Here is a 22,017-nt window from a genome sequence, read left to right as displayed (position 1 = left end):
TAAAGAACACCCTTTAAGCAATTTCCGGACAAAACCTTGTTTCAAAGGCTTGTTTCAAAAACCTCGAAACTGTTCTTGATGTTCTGTTTACAATCAAATCAGGCTGGCGCTACGCAACAGAATTAACGGCTTTGATGACGAGAATCAACTTTATCACAGAAGATCCGAGTCGTCTTCATCTCTACCTTACCTGGGGGAAATTTCTGATTGCAACTCAATTGTTTCTTCTTATCTACAAACGGGCAGACACGTTCATAGCTTTCTTTTTTCTAACCCAGGATGTAAAATGATGTACGCTCACTTATTGTCTTAACAATAAAGTTTCAACTCTTTGTAAATAATACCCACGGTGCTATGTGCTGCATACACAAAGTTTTCCATGACGAGGGAAATTCAAATTCCCTATGGGATACGATCCAACGACTGTTCATAATGTTCAGTTTTTAATCAGATCCTTTTAACGTAGTGGAATTAACGGCTTTGATACTGAGAATCTATCATTAAAGAAGATTCCACTTGTCTTCATCTCTGCTTGCCTGGGGCAGACTCCTGATTGCAACTCAATGTTCTCTCCTTATTTACTAACAAGCAGCCGAGTTCAGAGCTTTTCTCTTCTTGAACCCAGGATGTAGAGAATTATCATCAATGATGTACGCTCACTTTTTGTCTTAAAAGCTTTAGCTCTTTTTGATTAATATCAAAGTTTCCTAGAGACACTGGACTCTCAGGTTCTGAGTCATTTTCCGCCATGAAGGACAAATTGTACTGGAAGAACTTTATTGACTGTATCCCACCGGAGTAATCCGGATGAGCGATGATGATGATGAAAGTTTCCTATATTCCCAAGTTCATAATTTTAGAATGCAAATTCAAATTCTCTATAGGCTACGATCTAAGGTATAACAACTGTTCTTAATGTTCAGTTTTCAATCAGATCCTTTTGAAGCTCCGCAGCAGAATCAGCGGCCTTGAGTATCTACTTCATCCTTATAGACTTGCCTTCATCTCGACATAACCTGGGGCAAACTACTGATTGCAACTAAATTGTTTCGTCTTATCTACAAATGAGCAGACACGTTCAGAGCGTTCTCTTTTCTAACCCAGGATGTAGAGAATTATCATCAATGATGTAAAGTGGGACAACTTAAGTACCAATAAGACGATGGCCCCTGGAGCGATTCAGTTTGGTACAAACTTAGTTTTTAGCAGTTTCTCTGGCGATAGCAATGACGTCACACCGACAGGAAGAGGCCTTTTGAAAATAGTTTTTTTGTGAAGACAACCTACTTTTTTTTTCTCTGCAGTCGTTTCAAGGCTTCTTATGGTGTGGTCATCTTGAAATAAACTTCGTAGCTTATGAAAATGTGCGCAGCAAATTGAAATATTTCAGTCTCAAGAAGATATGTGCCTTTACCTTTGTGCCAGATTTCGACTGATTGTTATAAAGCCACTTTTTGATCCACCTGGTATTTGCTGTCTTTCTCAGTGTTAAATGAGATTGTCCTGCGTACCAGTGCAGTGTGAGTAAGACATCAGATAGTCTGTTGAAACTTTTTTTAGAAAAAAAAAGTTGTGTACATAAGAAAACTATGTTCAATTGTTACCAACCAGATAAAACTATTTACGTGTGGTGTAACGATAGGGTGTTCAGCCCAGAGCCAAGCGGTCCCGGGTTCAAATCCCCCTGACGCCACCGATGTTGTGCCCTTGGAAAAGGCACATTACATGATGTTCCTCACTCCACCCAGGTGTAAAAAGTTGTAAACTGCGGCACTGTTAAAATAAGCGGCCTGCGAAGCTGGTGTCTTACGCCTAATGGCGGTTATACCGGCTATATTGATACAGATACCAATACAGATACAGATACAGGGGCGTTTTACCTCATCTTGTCGCCGCAGACGGTATCTGCTGTCTTTCAAAAGTGTTTGTGAAACTGTTAGAAGAAGATGAACGCGACAATCGTACACGGTACTGACTTACTTGACTTAACTTATGTCGAGTGCCAGTCTTCCTCCGCCACTCGAACCACTCTGCCAGCCCAGAAGTCATAAACAACAACCCCTCGTCTTTTTGTCAAATAATCATGCTTTTAAGTACCAGAGATATCAGCCAAGGATTGATGTGTTCAAAAATTCCTATTTTCCGAGAACCATAATAGAATGGAACTCGTTTTATTTATTTATTTATTTGTTCGGCTGCGTACAATGTACACCAGCCAAGGCTGCCCGACTAGCTATTGTTATTACAAGGGGCCAGCCTTGCTGCGAAAGTACATGATAAAATACAGTTGCATTAGTTAAAAATAAAACATACACATATACAATCCTACAACTCTTACCGTGAATCAATATACATTAACATTCTATACCACTATAAACTCTAAAAGGGAGAAAATACAGATACGGATTGCACATTGGAGTAATAGCTACTTCATACTAGACGGGGAGATTTAAACGGATATGCCATAGAACTCGTTGTCATCAAGTACTGTAGCAGCATCCTCACTAAATAGCTTTAAAGAACGGTTGCAGTCAGATATGCGAAGACAAGATGTAACAAACCAGTCGGTGTAATATGATCAGCTGCCTGCGAAGCTGGTGTGTTACACCTTACGGCGGCTATACCAGCTATAAAGATACAAATACAGAACTTGATTTCTGAGTGATCTGCTATTTTTTCTCAGCATGATATCTTATTACCGGCGCTTAAAATGCCACGAGAAGACAAACTAACTGAAACTCCCCTGCGGTGGATATACAGCTACGTCGTCATTGAGACTAGTCTTTTATTATTAGCTGAGAAGAAGACTAAAGTCATACACAACAGCCCGTCTTGTTTGTCAAATTGATTTCTGAGTTGTCCGCTATTTTTGCTCAGCGTGATATCCTATTAACGGTGCTGAAAATGTCACGAGAATACTGTGCCTTTCTAACTGAAACTCCCCTGCGGTGGATTCATACAATTACTCCGTCCTTGGTGCCAGCATAAATGTTTCTCTGCTCATCTAACCTCACATCACCCCAACTTCACAACAACAAAAATGTCCGCTTCATACACTACAAAAAATGCTTTTTCTTATTTTTCTTGTTTTCTTGATTTTTCTTATTGAGAGAAAAATTTTCTTCCATAAAGAATTTAAAGAAAATCAAGAAACCTTACGCAAAACCTTTGAATGTTAGATCTTACATTAAGAGTTTTATTCTTGTTTTTCTTAGGTGAAGATAGGATTTCTAGTATGATTTTTTATAAGCAAGAATATTCTAGAAATGCTAGTCAATCTTTCTTCCTTATTCTTCACACAATATTTGCTTCTTGTTTGGTCAAATGGAGTATTTTACAGAATCTACTCTTAAGATTTTTATTCTTGCCATACATGAATTTTTCTTAAGACTTTCATTTCACTAGGAAAAAATTCTTGACATTTCTTGTTTTCTTAATTTAGGAAGTCTGAGAAATATGATTCTTGCAATTCTTAGTATATCTAAGAAGATGTAAGGATTTTCTTGACCAAATACAGTTATTTTCTTGACCAAGTACAGTTAAGAAAAATGAGAAAATCAAGAAACTGTAAAACAAGTAATTCCCAAGTATTTTTCTGTTCGAATTTCTTTTCCACAAAGTTAAAGAAAGATGGTTCCTGCTTTTCTGTGTTATCTAAAGATGGAAAGTGAAATGAAAGTTCGAATTTGCATGATTTCCTTTATTTTCTTAACATTGTAAAGTTCAAGAAGATAATTATTGTTTTTCTTGTAATAAGAAAATAAATTATGCTAATTCAATACTCCCATCATCCTTTGCAGTAATGTTTGAATGTGGACCGTTGAGTTTGGACTCCGGCTGCATTTGCTTGATGTGCGCTTTAGATCTTACAATACTAGGGAAAGATGCAGCTAGTTTCATGAGGACACTTTTTGGTATCATGTGGGACTCACTACACAACGTAGATGACTTGTTTTAAGTTCCAAAATGCTTCCTCAGGCCAACGCCATCAACAGATATGCTCCAGGTATGTTATAGCCTGTCTTGCATGAAAATAACTTATTTCCCAAGTAGATACTCTAAGTGTTGTGTTTGTGGTTGCATGATACAGCCAACCAGTAATTGCAGAACATATACGTTTAGTGCAGTTATACCTAAAAGGTACTAAAAAAGTTAAAGTATATCATTTTCAAGCAAATGCACAATCCCCCCCCTCCCCCTACATGTATACGGGGGAGGGGGGCGATATAAGAAATGACAGTCACTAAGTCTTTGTGTGTTTTTCTAGGCTTAGAAACCTTTGTTGTGTTTGTGGTTGCATGCCAACCAGTAATTGCAGAACATGTACGTTAAGTGCAGTAATACCTACAAGGTACTAAAAAGTATAAGTATAACATTTTCAAGCAAATGCACAAGCCCCCATCCCCATGCATGTATATGGGGGAGGGGGGCGGTATAGGAAAATGACAGTCACTGCATGTCTTTGTGTATTTTTCTAGGCTTAGAAACCTTTGTTGTGTTTGTGGTTGCATGCCAACCAGTAATTGCAGAACATGTACGTTAAGTGCAGTAATACGTATACCTACAAGGTACTAAAAAGTATAAGTATAACATTTTCAAGCATATGCACAAGCCCCCATCCCCATGCATGTATAAGGGGGGCTCAGGGGGGCAATGTAGGAAAATGACAGTCATCGTCATCTGTTTTTGTGTGTTTTTCTAGACTTGGAAACCTGTTGGACCAAAGAAGATGCCCCTGTCTCAAGTTTGGGAAGTCTTTCAACAATAACAAGTCATTGATTATAAGAGGGACAGCTACAACACTGCAGAACTGACAATTTTAGAAGGACAATTAGTTATTTGTATGAGCACAGAGAAAATGTGCTTTTATCACAGCATCAAATGTGAAACATTTATCGAAACAATTGTATTGCAAACTGGTTAATCTTTGCAATCCTTGGTTAAGAATGGGCGTTAGAAAGAAAAATCCAAAACTGTGTATTTAACAATTAGATCAATAATAATAAATTGATTGGAACATGTTTACATTATATTATCATTGATTTATTAAATGGTATTCTTGATTCAAGACCCCCATCTTAGTTCAAGAAACTGTTTCTAGGTTTAAGGAATTTATTCTGACTTGAGGACAGAAAGGTATTCCTACAACAAGAACCTCACTCTTAGTGCATTAGAAACTCATTCTAGGTGTAAGAAATTCATTCTTGAGGACAGAAAGGTATTCCTATTACAAGAACCTCACTCTCAGTGGACGAAACTCATTCTAGGTGTAAGAAATTCATTCTTGAGGTCAGAAAGGTATTCCTATTTCAAGAACCTCGCTCTCAGTGGAAGAAACTCATTGTAGATGTAAGAAATTCATTCTTGAGGACAGAAAGGTATTCCTATTTCAAGAACCTCACTCTTAGTGCAAGAAACTCATTCTAGATGTAAGAAATTCATTCTTGAGGACAGAAAGGTATTCCTATTTCAAGAACCTCACTCTTAGTGCAAGAAACTCATTCTAACTAAGTGTAAGAAATTTATTCTTGAGGACAGAAGAAATAAGGAAATGTCAGTGAGGACGTAACAAATATAAACTTTTTCTTAGAATATTTTTCTCTGAATTTATTATATCTTAGATAAAAATTCTGTGCCATAGAAGAATCATAACAACAAGAAAATTTATTTCGAGGTTTCTAGTCGATATGTGTGAGAAAAAACAACTTTGTCAGAGAAAAATATTCTAAGAAAAAGTTTATATTTGTTACGTCCTCACTGACATTTCCTTATTCGTTCTTATTCTTGCACACAGAATAATTTTCTTTCTGGAAGATAATTTTTCTTCAACAAGGAAAAAACAAGAAAAAACAAGAATGTCTTTTTTTGTAGTGTAGAATATGTGACGTCTGATTGTTAGTTATGATCTGTAAATCAAATTGCGATAGACCCTTGAAATCAACCTTTCTGCCCTGTAAGAATAGAAACTCACATCACTTCACATAACCCACATTACAACAGCATCAGCTTCTGCGTCCTAGCATGTGATCACGTGTCATGATTAGTTTTTATCTTCAAATAAAAACAACGAGTCAACGACCCTTTAAATTCATGTGCGCTGCGCCGGCACCTTTCTGTCCGGTAAATCCATCCATTAGAATTTTGATCAATGCCTAACATTGTTGTACTGAATGTATTTGAGGTTTGTAGACTGCCTCGATGAAATTATAGTGTTTTTTTCACCTTATTTGCTTTGAAAACAGACATTTTACGTGGTCGGAGTGTCCTCGAACAAGGGATCTGCAATTTAATGTCCTATCCGAGGGGCGTCCCTAGCTATAGCCGAATTCGAAGCCAGGTACTAATTTCCACCTGGGTCGAGTTAGGAAATAAGTGTAAAGCGCCTTTCTCAAGGGCCCAACATCGGGACCTGTTAGGGATTCGAACTCAAAACCACCCGGTTCGGGGTCAATAACCCTAACCACAGGGCCAACCCTGCCCCTTGCTGTGAAAACAAAGAGCTAGCCTACCCGTGTATCCCCATACTTCACTACACAGCATAATTTTTGCCTTTGATTTTAATGATCTACGTTCAAAGAATACATCTTTGAGACAGGATGTTGCAATATCAATGAAGCTACTCAGAGTAATCATCTTTCCCATTAGTGTCAGAAAGAACAACATCCATGCTACAGGCGTTTGTAAAGTGGATCAAAATTCATCCCATCTCAGTCATCAAAAGTGCTCCTTATATGTGAGGAGTCGAAAACATCCTTTTGAATTTCACGTTGTAGAATTTCCGCTTCGTTGAATTGAAATGCATCACAGGTCTTGTGAAGGTTACCTTTCAATGGGTACGTCAATCAAAGGGGCGAGCGTTGTGATTGGTGGAACCCGTCCATTGACAAATCCTCAGATCGTCCAGGCAGATGCATTCATCTGCAGCTCGATACGTCAATCAAATGGGCGTGGTGCAAAGCGAGCGTTGTGATTGGTTCATCCCGACTCGCTCGTCTATTGACAAATCTCCATCACGTCCAGACAGACGCGCTCATCCGCAGCTCCAGTAAGGCAGCTTCTCTCCTACTCCTCACAGATAGCGGGTCGACCTTGCGAGCTCGGCGGCGATGGAAGCGAACGGCACCGAAGCGCCCTCCAACAGCTCCGGTGATGCGGATTGGGACGACCTGGGGGACCCGGAGACCACAATGTGGGGAACAGTCGCTCTAGTCGTGCTGCTTTCCATCATCGTGGCCATCACTGTGGTGAGTGCATGTTTTCATGGCTTCTGTTGTAAGACTCTTGAATCTATCTCTTAGGAACATAAAGAATGACTGACTCGAAGAAGTCTTCCTTTTAAAGACGTTGGTTTTTACTTCCAGCTATCTCCCTGGGAAGATTGACTTGAATTTCCCTTTGGTACACAACACATATTTACGATATAATGGATGCTTGTAACTCTTCTGTTGTAAGAGTCTAGTATAGCTTTATTATCGTCTATCGTCTTGGGAAAATTAAGAATGACCCGAAGAAGGTCTTCATCTTTAAGACGTGACTTTTTTACTCCCCACTATTTCCTTGGGAAAATTGCTACACAAAACCTATCTACCATATAGCTATGCACAGATGTGAACCGTCTGTTTATGAGTCTTCATCATTGCATTTTTCGGGTTTTATTATCGTCTATCTCCTTAAGAAAACAAGGAAGTTAAGACGTAGCTTTTTACTTCCCGCTATCCCCCAGGAAAGATTGATTCGAATTTGCCTTTGCTACACGAAACCCATCTACGATATAACCAGGCCCAGATGTGGATCGTCTGTTTATGAGTCTTGAGTGCACTCGTCGGGTTTTATTACCGTCTATCGTTTTGGGAAACTTAAGAGTTACCCGAAGAAGGTCTTCTATTTTAAGACGTAGCTTTTATTACCTACTGTCTCCATGGAAAGATCTACTCGAATTTGCCTTTACAACAACATATTTGTGATATGGCCAGATATGAATCGTCTGTTTATGAGTCTTGAGTGCACTTCAGTTCAGTTCAGTTCATCCTCTGTGAGGTTTTAGTACCGTATATATCCTTAGGAACATAAGAAATGACTCGAAGAAGGTCTTCCTTTAAGACGTAGGTTTTTATAACCCACTAGGCAGAATTGCTGGAAGAAGATCGATACGACATAAATGGGAATATATTTTAACGACACAGCCGCGGCAGTCGGATTTTATTGCTCTCTATCTCCCTATAAATATGATTGAAGAATGGCCTGAAAAAGGACCTCCTATTTAAGACGTCGTTTTTAACTACCGTCTATCTTCTGAGGAAGAATTACTTTCCGGAGGTGGTTTGATGTTGCTGCCAAAATGAGAAACATATTTACGATATATTCGCCGTAGTGGGCCAAAAGAGTGTGGAAATGTTATTTTTCAGACAGTTTTCCAAACAGGTATCGCTTTGGAATCGGGTCGCTTGAAAGGTGAATATTCACCCTTTGATCAGGTGCGCTAACACGCTGTTACTCAAGTGTGTCATTTTCTACGAATCATCGCTCACATCGATTATGTCTAAGAAAGGTATGGGAAGACAGGCGGGTGGCCCAACGAGGAAAGCGTAGGTGTAAGCGTATCCGGTATATTTAAAAGACTCAAGAAATCTACAGCAAATTATCTTCTACTGAAATCATTCTATCGTTAAAAAGGAGGGACTTTTTATTTCCCACTGCTTCAAAAGAGGAAGCCAAACCCAACATCAGTAATGTAGATATAGAACCTTATCATGGACAACATCATTCAATCTTTATTGTCTGTCTCGCATGTATATTCCTTCTCTTTGATATACCAGCACACTTCCATTAATCGGTGTTAATTACTTGCAATTAGCACTCGAGCAATAATTTGCAATAAAAGTAATTCACATCGGACGCTCATTGTCTGTATGGTTGAATCATCGCATTTATCTATTTATTTCGATTTACCACATTTGTGGAAGGATTGACATAACAGGTGACTATCACCTTTTCAATATGTCATCCCAGACCGGACTGTAAGATTTGGACCATCGCACACCGGGGCATGCCCCTACTCTTTTTCGAAAGGTGTGGTGGGTTCTTTAACGTGCACGGGGTGTGGCTCTCCCCAAACACGGGACCTCCATTTAACGTCCTATCCGAGGGACGTCCCTAACCCTAGATGAGCTAGGTACTCATTTGCACCTGAGTGAAGTGAGGAAAGTCGTGTTAAGTGCCTTTCCCAAGGGCACAACGTCGGGGCGCAAGTTCGGACATGTCTCTGGGCACACCCGGGATTAGATCCCGGGTTGCCTTGTTTGACAGCCGCGCGCTCTACACTTGCGTCACATGACGCCACATCATTGATCGATTATCGCGGCATGCGTAGTATTCACGTCGCGTTGGTGAAGCCCTATGGTCAGTAATGTAGCAGTACGACCACTCAAGCAAAGTGCATCGACGTTTCATTTCCTTATGGCCGCGCGATGTTTTTTGTGGTACGATTCTTTGGCAGGCTTACATAAAAACTCGTTGACAACGTTCTACGACAAATGTGCCTTGTCAACGTCACAAAACCATGCCGAACGATGATCCCCTTAGTTTCGAGAGCCTATTAAAACGCCGGCACCGATTTTCAGTGATCATGAGTTCTCACATCACAACAACGTCGTATGTTTGCTTCATGGACATTGCTATACATCGTAATAACGTTGTTTGAACTGATCATGTGTAGAAATGAATAAATGAATAAATTGACTTTCGAAATCCGGTTTCTCGGGCCCTAATATTGCTTGGGTTTCCTTTAATGCAAATGTATTGTTTCTTGTGTCGTTCCTCCAGGTGGGAAACATCCTGGTTCTCCTGGCGGTGGCGACTCACCGGAGCCTCCAGATAGTCCAGACACTGTCATTAATGTTTATTTTGTTTCTTGTGTCGTTCCTCCAGGTGGGCAACATCCTGGTTCTCCTGGCGGTGGCGACGCACCGGAGCCTCCAGACGCTGTCTAACGTCTTCCTCGTCTCGCTCTGCGTCTCGGACCTGCTGGTAAGCGGCGTGTTTGTTCGATTCTTTGTTGGTTTGTTTATCTGTTTGTTTGTTCGTTTTACTCAGACGTGTTGGTGTGGTGGGTTCTTTAACGTGCTCAAGGTGTGGCTCTCCTTAAACACAGGGCCTCTGGTCCTATCCAAACCGACGTCCCTAACCGAAACCGAGTACTGCCATTTACGCATGAGTCGAATGAGGAAAATCGTGTTAAGTGCCTTTCCAAGGGCACAATATTAAGTGGCATCAGGGGATCCGGACCAGGGACCTCTAAGTCCTGGGCCCTGCCGTTATGTCACACGACACCTTTATGAACAAATGTTTATGTTCAAATTTGTTACTTATCGTTTCCCTAGGTGGGGGCCCTTGTGATGCCGCCCGCCGTGGCCATCACGCTGTACGGGGAGTGGATCTTCTCCCCGGGGTTCTGCGCAGTCTGGGTCTCGTTTGACGTCATGCTGTGCAGCGCCTCCATCCTCAACCTCTGCGTCATCAGCTTGGACAGGTGAGGTTACATGTTGTTTCGCTACATTGTCAGTTCGCTACAGCAGGTTTCGCTACATACCAAGTCGTTTCGTTACATTGCACGCCATCTGGGTGTCCTATGACGTCATGCGGTGCCATCCTCAACCTCTGCGTCATCAGCTTGGACAGGTGAGGGTTACATGTCGCTTCATCAGTTCGCTACAGTCGTTTCGCCATACATGCCAAGTCGTTTCGCAACATGGCACGCCATCTGGGTGTGACAGTTTGTTTGGTAGCGCCTCGATCCTCAACTTCTCCGTCATCAGTCTAGACAGGCCTTCTTAACTGCCTTTTACCCCCTCCCAACCGAAGCAAGGCACCCATTTGTACCCCATTTAGAGCGCAGAATGTCATGTAAAGTGCCTTTCCCAAGTTCACAACTTCATTTGCATGTCAAAGGTTTCAAACACACGACCTCTAGGTTCTGGGAAAAACACCCTAACCGTTACGCCAACACGGCGCCATCGAATCCCTTAAGAACAGCTGAACTCAAGGGCTTAAAATGTCAGGGCACATTTGTTTACCAAAAGCGAAACCATGTATGAGAATAAGAACAGGACTTTATCAACTCAGTGCGGAATGATTGACTCCAAATCATGTTAACACAAACCCCAGACGTGTTCAATGCGATTAGAGAACTCCGTGTTTCAATGATGAACTCACCAAATGACAAAAACATCGGGGTGGCATCTACAACGGTGCTAATCGGTATGCATCACCTTTTGTAGCGTATGTAAAGCCTCGATGCTTAAAGGCTACGTCTTTATGTCCAATTATCAGATTGTCAAACACAAAAGAAAGCCCTCAAGGCCCGTTTAGGTTGTTTTTTGATTATGTTTTTTATCATTTAGCTTCACATCAGTGGTTGCGTTGACCTTCTATGCCACTTGTGCTTACATGCTTGAATATGGCATAAAATTAGGTTCTATGAATGGCAAATGTAAGAGGTCCTATATTTTCTCACCCTCACATTTGAGGTATCCAGAAACATCAACCATAACAAAAGCAGCACGTGTTGTAAACTCGGTGTTTCAATGATGAACTCACCAAATAACAAAATATCTGGGTGGCATTTACAACGGTGGTAATAAGTATACTTCACCTTTTGTAGCGTTTGTAAACAGTTGCTGCTTAAGGTTATTCTTTAATTTGTATCTAATACTTCAGTAGTCAAATTGTCAGACATAAAAGAAAGCGCTCCAGGCCCTTTCAAGTTGTGTTTTGATTTCCATCTTCGCGATAAATTGGCTTTCTATGCCACTTGTGCTTAAATGCTTGAATATGGCTACATGCAATTAGGTTCTTCGAATGGCAAATGTAGTCGGTTCTGTTTTTTCTCACCCTTGCGTCCGAACATCAACCATAACAAAAGCAGCACGTGTTGCACACTCTGTGTTTCAATAGTGTATTCGCCGAATAACAAAAATATCTGGGTAGCATTTACAACGTTGATAATCAGTATGCATCACCTTTTGTAGTGTCTGTAAAGAGTCTTTGCTTAAAGGCTACGTCTTTATGTCCAATAATCAGATTGTGAAACATAAAAGAAAGCGCCCAAGGCCCGTTTAGGTTGTTTTTCGATTATGTTTTTTTATCATTTAGCTTCACATCAGTGGTTGCGTTGACCTTCTATGCCAAATGTGCTTACATGCTTGAATATGGCATAAGATTAGGTTCTATGAATGGCAAATGTAGTAGGTCAGATATTTTCTCACCCTTGCGTACGATTTGAAGTATCAAGAAGCGTCCACTATAACAAACAAAGCACGTGTTGCGAACTCGGTGTTTCAGTGATGTATTCGTCGAATAACAAACTATCTGGGTGGCATTTACAACGTTGGTAATCGGTATGCTTCACATTTTCTAGCGTAGGTAAACAGTCGCTGCTTAAGGTTTTTCTTTGTATCTGATACTTTAGTCTGATTGTCAAACATAAAAGAAAGCGCTTGCAGCCAAATTTTTTTGATTATGTGTTTTGATTATCATCTTAACATCAGTAATTGAGTTGGCTTTCTCTGCCATTCGTGATCACATGCTGCTTGGAGCATTAACTACGGGGAAAATGGTCTGGGAAGCATGTTGGAAGACTAGATTTTTCACCTTTCCGACCTCGCAGGACGATGAAATTTTCCTGAGACATACAGACCTTATCCTGTACTACAGGAAAATTAATACAAAGGGGCAAATAAGTACAAAAAATTCAGCCTTCCAAAAAAGCCATTTTATATAAAAAATATGTATGGGCCTCCCTATGCTTGCATATATCCATACACATTCAGCTCTACGGATGGCAGAGAAATAGTTTTATTTTGTAGCGGATCTTGCTTTTCTTGAGATCACCAGAAATGTTGACCACAAAAACAGAATGTGTTGCGTATTCATGTGCAGATACTACAGTGGGTCTCATTAGTTGAGTCACATGATATGTGACATTTGCACAGGCGCAGCTTCCACAGCTACTGTCTAAACAATCGTACCAGAAATAGGTTCATTGGCATTGAGTTTATGGAGGGAATTTCTATAGGATCTCATCCTTGAACTTGAATGTTATGTTGCCTTCCTTTGTAAAGAAAACTCTTCTGTAGATGCTACACTGGTGCTCCTTAGTGAGGCAGATCTGAAGTGTTCCATTCCAGCGGGGTGGCTTTCTGAATTAGCACAATACTTCTGATATGTTCCGTGAAGGCAGAGCCTGTTACTTTCCAGAACGACATTAGGGCTAGTACATCTGTACATGAAGGAAATCAAAAGTATCAAAAGTATCCAAACATAAATCTTACCAAAATTAGCCCCATTTCTAGGTGGGGGTCTTTGTAAGTTGTCATCTATGGAATTGAATGGAACTGATGAGAGCCTGTTCTCCCTTTCTAACAATGTCCCCATCTCTTTCACAGATACACCCGCTTCACCCGGTCTCACATTTCAATAATGAATTAGATAAGAATCTCTACAGGGGGCTCTATGGAATGGAATTAAATTCAAGCTTGTGTGAAATTCTAAACAATTCCCCATCTTTTTCACAGATATATCTAGACCAATCACCACCCGCTCTCAAACACGAGTTTTACAAAAAAATTCAGATATATCCAGATAAGCCGCTCCCTGGAACACGATGTGTGCGACGAATCTATTTGAAAAATAGCCCAAGTTGAATTTCTTTATCTCTTTTTAACATATATCCAGATCACCCGACCCATACAACACAATGTCTACATGACGAAGTTTACCAAATGTAGCCCGATGTTCATTGTATTTTGGAGAGAATCTCTGTAAGATGTCATCTAGTGTGGCCTCCATTTGTAAAATAAAAATCCTCTTCTCTTTCCCAGATATATCCAGATCACGCGCCCCCTACAACACGACGTGTACATGACGAACACGCGGGCCGGGATCCTGATTGCGCTGGCCTGGCTGCTGGCCATCTTATATCTAGTGTGGCCTCCATTGTGAAATAAAAATCCTCTTCTCTTTCCCAGATATATCCAGATCACCCGCCCTCTCCAGCACGACGTGTACATGACGAACACGCGGACTGGCGTCCTGATCGCGCTGGCCTGGCTGCTCGCCATCTTATATCTAGTGTGGCCTCCATTGTAAAATAAAAATCCTCTTCTCTTTCCCAGATATATCCAGATCACCCGTCCCCTCCAGCACGATGTGTACATGACCAACACGCGGGCTGGCGTCCTGATCGCGCTGGCCTGGCTGCTGGCCATCTTATATCTAGTGTGGCCTCCATTGTAAAATAAAAATCCTCTTCTCTTTCCCAGATATATCCAGATCACCCGCCCTCTCCAGCATGACGTGTACATGACTAACACGCGGGCCGGGGTCCTGATCGCGCTGGCCTGGCTGCTGGCCATCTTATATCTAGTGTGGCCTCCATTGTAAAATAAAAATCCTCTTCTCTTTCCCAGATATATCCAGATCACCCGTCCTCTCCAGCACGACGTGTACATGACCAACACGCGGGCTGGCGTCCTGATCGCGCTGGCCTGGCTGCTGGCCATCTTCGCCTCCTTCCCGCCCATCACGCTCGGCTGGCATGAACATGCAGGTATGTAACATCTACCAAGAAGGTTTAAATAGGCATTGTGTATTGTTTATTGTTTATTCGCATATGTACAACATAAAACAAAGATAAATAGAGCAAAGAATACATGCAGGGGAGGCCAGAAGCCTATACGGCTTTTCGGGGGCCTCCCCTAAACTACACAAAATGGAATTTTTACACAATTATATATAATCAAAACTAGAAAAACTAACGAAAGAAGAAATTGGAATTGTAACATAAATCCTTATGAAACAAATGAAAAGAAGAGGAACTACAAAGTGAATTTTAAGTTGTTAACATAATAAGTATCATAATGAATAACAATCTATAAAGAAATAGGTCAAAATTATACAAAAATAACAATCATATGAATTATTTTGTCCTCAGATACCAAAGGAAAAGTGGAAAACAAGGAAAGCAAACAAATCAGGAGAAAGTAGTACTTAGATGTTCTATGATATCTATCTTTAAAAGTTTTTTGAAACTGGGCAAGGACGAGCAGGACTGTAGAATTTGGCTGAGATTGTTCCATACGGTGGCATCTACTAACATAATTCCACCATGGTACATGATTAAGCCACCCTGGAAAGATACATCCAAACAGATTTCCAACCCAACGTCCCCCAGTATATTGTATTTCTGCATATCTAAACTGCGCATACTTGGGGGGCGCTGCACTAGAGATCTATCAAACTCACTGATTTTCAAAGTGGCGGTTTTATGTAACCTGGCGTGCAAGGAAAACGGCCTGACGAGCAAAAACTGGATCTGGCCTAAGTAGTGCCCCGCGACTACGAAGGACTGAAATATATGATAACAAGCAAAAACGCCCTTCTGTAGTCGCCACGGCTACAACATGTATATCTTACCACGTCAGTCCGTTTAAATATATACAAAATTCAAGCTGATGAGTCTACCAGTTGTATGATAAATATCCAATCCTATCCCCGCAGGCCATCCGAGTCTGAGCGACCTGACCGCCTTCACTCCGCGGCCGCAGTGCCTGTTCGACCCGAGCAAGACGTACGCGCTCACCGCCTCCATCGTCACCTTCTACATCCCGCTCGCAGCCATCCTCTTCACATACAGGTGCGTTAGTGTATTTTTTAAGCTTCGCCAAGAAGGTAATGTTTTTGAGGTGTGTGCATGCATGTGTATGTTGGTTTACTGTTTTTTTACTGATTTATTTATTGTCATGTTTGTCCATTCTCTGATGTTATCATCCCATCTTTCCCGTTTTACGGATATGCAAGGAGGCTAAGTCCCAGGCTAAATCCCTGAACAATTGTTATTATAATTATTATCACTAATATTATCATCATTATCATTGCAGACGGATCTGCAAAGAGGCTTAGTCCTAGTGACACGGATTGCTTCCTAAACAATTATTATAATTGTCATTATCATCACTATCATTATCATTATTATCATTGTTACAGTCGGATTTACAAAGAGGCTAAGTCCCAGTGACACGGATTGCTTCCTAAACAATTATTATAATTGTCATTATCATCACTATCATTATCATTATCATTATCATCATTATCCTTCCAGCCGGATCTACAAAGAGGCTAAGTCCCAGGCGACGCGGGTGGCCTCCCTGAACAATTGTTATCATAATTGTTATTATTATCACTAATGTTATCATCAATATCATTCCAGCCGGATCTACAAAGAGGCTAAGTCGCAGGCGACCCGAGTCGCCTCCCTTAACAATTGTTATTATTATCACTAATATTATCATCATTATCATCATTATCATTCCAGCCGGATCTACAAAGAGGCTAAGTCGCAGGCGACGCGGGTGGCCTCCCTGAACAATTGTCATGATAAATGTTATCATTATCACTAATATTATCATCATTATCATTACAGCCGGATCTACAAAGAGGCTAAGTCGCAGGCTACACGAGTCGCCTCCCTGAATAAGCAGTTCCGCAGCGAGTCTCGGCGGCGGAACGGTAAGCGGGGCAGCCAGCCGAGCGGGCCGTCCTCCGCCAAGGCCATCCGCACCCTGGGCGTCATCCTGGGCGCCTTCATGCTCACCTGGCTCCCCTTCTTCGTCAGCAACATCGTGCGGCCGTTCTGCGGCTGCATACCGGGGGAGGTGTTCGAAGGTACTTGAACTTGAATTTTTTTTATACAGATAGTGTCGGACAAGACGATTTGTTTTAGTACGCAAAGTTATGCTAGGGTCAGATTTACAATCCGGGGCCCGGCCGGGCATTCTTTGGAAATTATGATATAAAAAGACAACCAAAACACTAAACGTACGCAAAATTATCGAAGAGCATAGCTTGTGCAAATTTATTGACATACACTTTGATTTTTCGTTTCCGCAAACAGCCCGGCCGGGCCCCGGTTAGGAAATGTGACCCTAGCATAATAGGTACTCAAGCAACTGGATGGAATTTGGAAACGGCCAGACGTTTTAGACAGCATCCGCTGTCTTTCATCTGGACTATTCGCCGATTTCACACTTCCCATGATGCCCCATTGGGGCGTCGTAAACTCCGGCACTGCCCAATTTACGGTAATTCTTCTTAGCGCGCGTGAACCAACAGAAAACCCAAGTAGGAGGGCGGTAAAGCTGCAGGAAGGTAACGTTACGTTTTTTGTGTTGATTCTCATCAAACCTGTCATAATTACATGTTTTATATACTGGGGAGGTAATACGGTACAATTTTTAAAGGTTTTACCAGTGTCTGTCTATAGAACTTAGAAGTTGAATTTGTATAATGTCACAGAGACTTTCTTTAAAACACTGAATAAACAGAATGCAGGAAAAACGTCTATACAGATATTTAACAATGAAGTATTACTTGCGACAATAGAATCAATTCTTAGTCTTCAATTTTGATTTTATTTGAGTTGTTTACGAAAAGTTTGTGGAAAGTGAATTGTGGGTGATGTATGACACACCATACTCTTGCCAGCTTTGATTCAGATGTCCTGTCGGTGATGACAGAATCTGAAATAAACCAAGCAACTTTAAATAAATGCACATATCTATATTGAATTGACTCTGATGATCATCTCTCAGATAGTAACAGTTATAGTTATTACAGTAACACTTACACAGTAATAGATACACTAGTTATCATTTCTCAGACAGTACTAGTTACAGTAGTTTAGAGAGCATAAACAATGTGTTTCATGGTTGTTTGAATAACACATCCAGGAATTTCACACTCGTTAGCAAATTGTTTTCTTCAGATCAGAGTGTCACATGTTTTGACCGAAAAATGCTCTCTGTTCTTCATGATATATTACTATTTTGACAAGGCAGTTATGACTTTGGTGGTGATAATTTCTTCTTCCCTTTCGTACTACGATCGAAACACACACCAACCAAGAAAGTTACACATAAAAGACGTGAAGTTAGCGGAGTATAAAAATATACAGAATTGTCAACTGATTAACAACAACAACTTATTCAAAAGTAGTGTTTAGCACTAGGATTGATTTCCCTTTTCGTAGAATATTCAACTGCAATAACGAACGTTTCGGTGTATTTTTCTTGGTGATAATATGCACGTACCGATTCGCTGCGGAGACAGGCCATCCCGCTTGAAGTTTGCGCGACTTTCGCGCGCTAAGAAGAATTACCGTAAATTGGGCAGTGCCGGAGTTTACGACGCCCCAATGGGGCATCATGGGAAGTGTGAAATCGGCGAATGGCTAAATACGATATGTCTGGCAAGGCCTGAAAAAAGTTGGGTCTCTGACGAAACACAGCGGATGCTGCCTGAAATGCCTGACCGTTTCCAAATTAATAGATTTCATCCAGTTGCTTGAGTAAGTCGAGATTTGCTTGAGATTTGCGTATCTTATCACCTGGATGTCTAATCTTCATCACCGTTTTGGTTTCAATAGTTTGGAAAAGAAATTCTTCACTTTATTGTATTGGTCAATACCGCCAAGCTTTCAATGATGTGTTCATCTGGTATCTTAATTCGCCAAATGTTTTTGCGATTAGCCTTCGGGAATGTATTTGAAAATAACTGAATCTCAAATACACTAATCCCTACAGGTCTGACGTGGCTCGGGTGGTGCAACTCGACCATGAACCCCGTCATCTACCCGCTCTTCATCAAGGACTTCAAGCAGGTCTTCCGCAAGTACCTGCCGTGCTGTCGCCGCAGAGCGCCGCCCGGCAACGCCGTGGGCATCGGCGAGCTGCCAGGTGCCTTCCCGCTCCCGGGGCCCTCCACCTCTAACGAGAACGGCACCATTGAGATTAGCACCGTCACCGGCAACATTCCCGTCAACAACCGAGTTGATGCTCAGGTGGAGAAACAGATATAAACTATTTCAGATTTGTTTATCCGGCAATGCCATGAATATTGGCGAGATGCCGGGCGCCTTCCCGCTTCCGGGTCCCTCCACCTCTAACGAGAACGGCACCATGGAAATCAGCACCGTCACCGGCAACATTCCCGTCAACAACCCAGTTGATGCTCAGGTGGAGAAACAGATATAAACTATTTCAGATTTGTTTATCCGGCAATGCCATGAACATCGGCGAGATGCCGGGCGCCTTCCCGCTCCCGGCCCTCCACATCTAGCGAGAACGGCACCGTTGAGATTAGCACTGTCACCGGCAACATTCCCGTCAACAACCCAGTTGATGCTCAGGGGGAGAAACAGATATAAACTATTTTAGATCAGCTACGCCGTGGATATCAACGAGATGCCGGGCGCCTTCCCGCTCCCGGGTCCCTCCACGTCTAACGAGAATGGCACCGTTGAGATTAGCACTGTCACAGGCAACATTCCCGTCACTAATCCTGTTGATGCTCCGGAGAAATAGATAAGAACTTAGTTAAGGACAGAAACTTCAGCGTATAAAGTTGCTCGTTATTTCCTGATACAAGTCCAAGACTTATAGAACAAAAAGGTTCCAAGTAGAGCAAAATCAGTGATGGTAAACAGCTGGACTTGGTGATGATGAAATGCTGATGGATTCTCCTGTCGGTTCGACAGATGAGTAGGCATGCAAGTCTTTTACCAAGGTGGGTCCTCGTGTGAGAGTAAAGATCAATTGACGAAAGGATAAACACTGTTAACTCACTCCACGTCCAACATAAAAACCATCCTTAGAATCAGCACCATACTTAGCGCCGTTCCTATCATTCCATTTCGTTTCATTCTTTTACCAGCCACCATTGCAATGATGTCCCAGGGGATAAACACATGAAACAAAGGATGTTTACTAGATTAGAAGACACAAAAATTAACCATATCATATTCAATATATCGTTGTGGCCTGAGGTGGTTTATAACGCAGCAGTCCTTCGTACACGTGTTCAGGTAATTAAGTGGCAATTTGCACAGTATCTGCAACATTAATGGACACTTTGATTGTAGCCGCCAGAGGCTGTATCATGGCTTCATAGTCTTCTCATTATTGCTTCTACATCAATTATACCGCACTTCAAAGTTACACATCTAAGATCTAAACTGTGCTTTGATCATAATACGATATACAGAAGCTCATACCATAACCAATTTAAGCCAAGCCATGTGAAAGAAATTTCCAACCGTGGACGAAGAGGGTTAGGGGAACAACTTAGGTTGTTGTGGATGGTGTTGAGTTGAAAGAAAAAAACGCGTCTGACTCTGTTTATTGTGTAACTGTTTTGGCCACGTGTGCGAAGCAGCCCCCTGCTGTAGTGTTTACACAACTTTGTCAGTCTGTGGCCCAAGGGCTATAGACACGGAGGCGGGCACCGACATAAACATCGGAAGGTGTAGGAGACATTTTAAATAAACTCGCCATTTTAAGTGCATCTTTCAGAATCAGAAATGTATTTTTGTTTCATATATCTTGTTTAGTACTTAGTACTTTTTGATCAGTTGCTTTATGCAGTTTATGTAGTTATGTAGACTAGTTTAGTGCTGTACTTTTTAAGTTGAAGAGTTGAAACCTCTGTAGCAGCTTTACGGTGTTGTAATGGATTTATTGTAGACGTTTGGGATTTCCATATGTTTAGATCATTATGTGTGCATTATGTATATTTTCATCATTTCATACATAGTGCAATTGGTTACCATTGTGTGATGGTTTGATGTACAATACAATTAGGGAACAGGCGGGCCGATGTACATGTTGCATTGCTTATTCTGATACATGGTTTAGTCTAATCTAACGACAAAGTACTTCGGATCGCTGAGATCAAAGAAGGCCTGCATCAAAGCGCGTTTCTCTTTAATTCAGCACGCATGCCTATAACATATCAGTTTTGAAGTACATCAGTGTATGTTAGCGATTTAGGATGAAAGGAATTTTCGGATTTTAAGATGTTCTTTTATCAGCGAAACACAGAAACCTCGAGATCTTATGAACTTCCTTCAGTCTGTATGTTAGAGATTTAGGAAGAAAGGAATTGTCGGACTTTGAGTTGTATGTACATAGATATGACCAACACATCTGTTGATTTGTCAGTATTCCAAATAAACTCTTATAAAATATGTCATTGTCGTTGCTTTATTGAATGATAAAATAATTTATTAGACGTACCGACCACAAAGTATCTAGTACATATACCAGCTCACAAAAGAACAAGACATTGTCATTCCTTCAAGTATCAGACTTATCAACATAGGACTGAGGTGATCAAAAATATTTCCCTAGAACTATCGTAGAGTGGAACTCGTCGCCACCAAGTATAGAAGGGGAGTTCTCACTAATAATGGAGTCGCTGGCTGTGGATCCTTTCGGTCTGATTTAGTTAAACCCTAGGCCTGAGCACGAGCATATCTACGAAATCCATCAAAAGAAAGTTTTTCTCTTATGAAGCGCCAACTATTGAATTTATCCAGAATCAAGAGCTAATTTGTCTTTGAATACGCCTTTGAAGACGAGTGTAAAATTGTCTGTAAATACGCTACTGAGGGTTTTCCCACCATGTGGCTTCACAATTACCACGCATACAAGTACACGTGCGAACGGCAACCTGACAAAAGCGCATGTACGGTGCAGAAATGTCCTTTTGTTAGCGAAACTCAGAAACCTCACAATCTTACAAACTTTCTGCAGTCCCAGAACACATGGAATCGACATGAGAGGCAAAAAGTGGCTAATTAAAGCACCGACGCTGTAAGGTGCGTCAATGCTGCACGCTGTGCGCGCGATAACTAACTATATAAGGTTATTGAAAGATCTGCCATCTGTAGCAGCCTTTGGCTTCTTAAGTGTTTACAAGTTATGCAAAGTCTCAAGCGTTAAAAACCCGAGCAAAATCTCAAGTGTGTAAAAGTTTGTCGAGCAACGTGGTTTGAAGACTGAAGTGTTTACAAGTTCCCCCCCAAAATGTATTTTTTTAAAAACAAAAATAGCCAGAAATTCTTTTAACAAATGACATAAACTGTCAGTGATAAACAAACTCAAAACAGCTTTTAACACATGAAGT

At 41.2% G+C, this 22,017-nt stretch overlaps 1 protein-coding gene across 1 annotated transcript; it reads left to right on the top strand.

Annotated features, from left to right (window-relative positions):
- The first annotated feature begins 7,106 nt into the window (after positions 1-7,106).
- Positions 7,107-19,096, top strand: LOC136443775 (5-hydroxytryptamine receptor 6-like). Its single transcript, XM_066441139.1, has 8 exons — positions 7,107-7,244; positions 9,823-10,026; positions 10,380-10,528; positions 14,025-14,141; positions 14,466-14,605; positions 15,556-15,691; positions 16,478-16,719; positions 18,636-19,096. Exons 1-8 carry the CDS (start codon positions 7,107-7,109, stop codon positions 18,908-18,910), a joined length of 1,401 nt encoding a protein of 466 aa, XP_066297236.1. The 3' UTR covers positions 18,911-19,096.
- The last annotated feature ends 2,921 nt before the right edge of the window (positions 19,097-22,017 follow it).

The sequence above is a fragment of the Branchiostoma lanceolatum genome, chromosome 10 (genome assembly GCF_035083965.1).
Source record: "Branchiostoma lanceolatum isolate klBraLanc5 chromosome 10, klBraLanc5.hap2, whole genome shotgun sequence".
NCBI lineage: Eukaryota > Metazoa > Chordata > Leptocardii > Amphioxiformes > Branchiostomatidae > Branchiostoma > Branchiostoma lanceolatum.
The sequence above is the reverse complement of the archived record's forward strand: the minus strand, read 5'-3'. Positions and strand labels throughout refer to the sequence as shown.

Excerpts from the sequence above, each read along its gene's own strand:
- LOC136443775 (XM_066441139.1), top strand. The coding sequence starts at position 7,107 with ATGGAAGCGAACGGCACCGAAGCGCCCTCCAACAGCTCCGGTGATGCG. Across the intron at positions 10,529-14,024 it reads TGCGTCATCAGCTTGGACAG|ATATATCCAGATCACCCGCC; the intron begins GTGAGGTTACAT and ends TCTCTTTCCCAG. Across the intron at positions 14,606-15,555 it reads CGGCTGGCATGAACATGCAG|GCCATCCGAGTCTGAGCGAC; the intron begins GTATGTAACATC and ends CTATCCCCGCAG.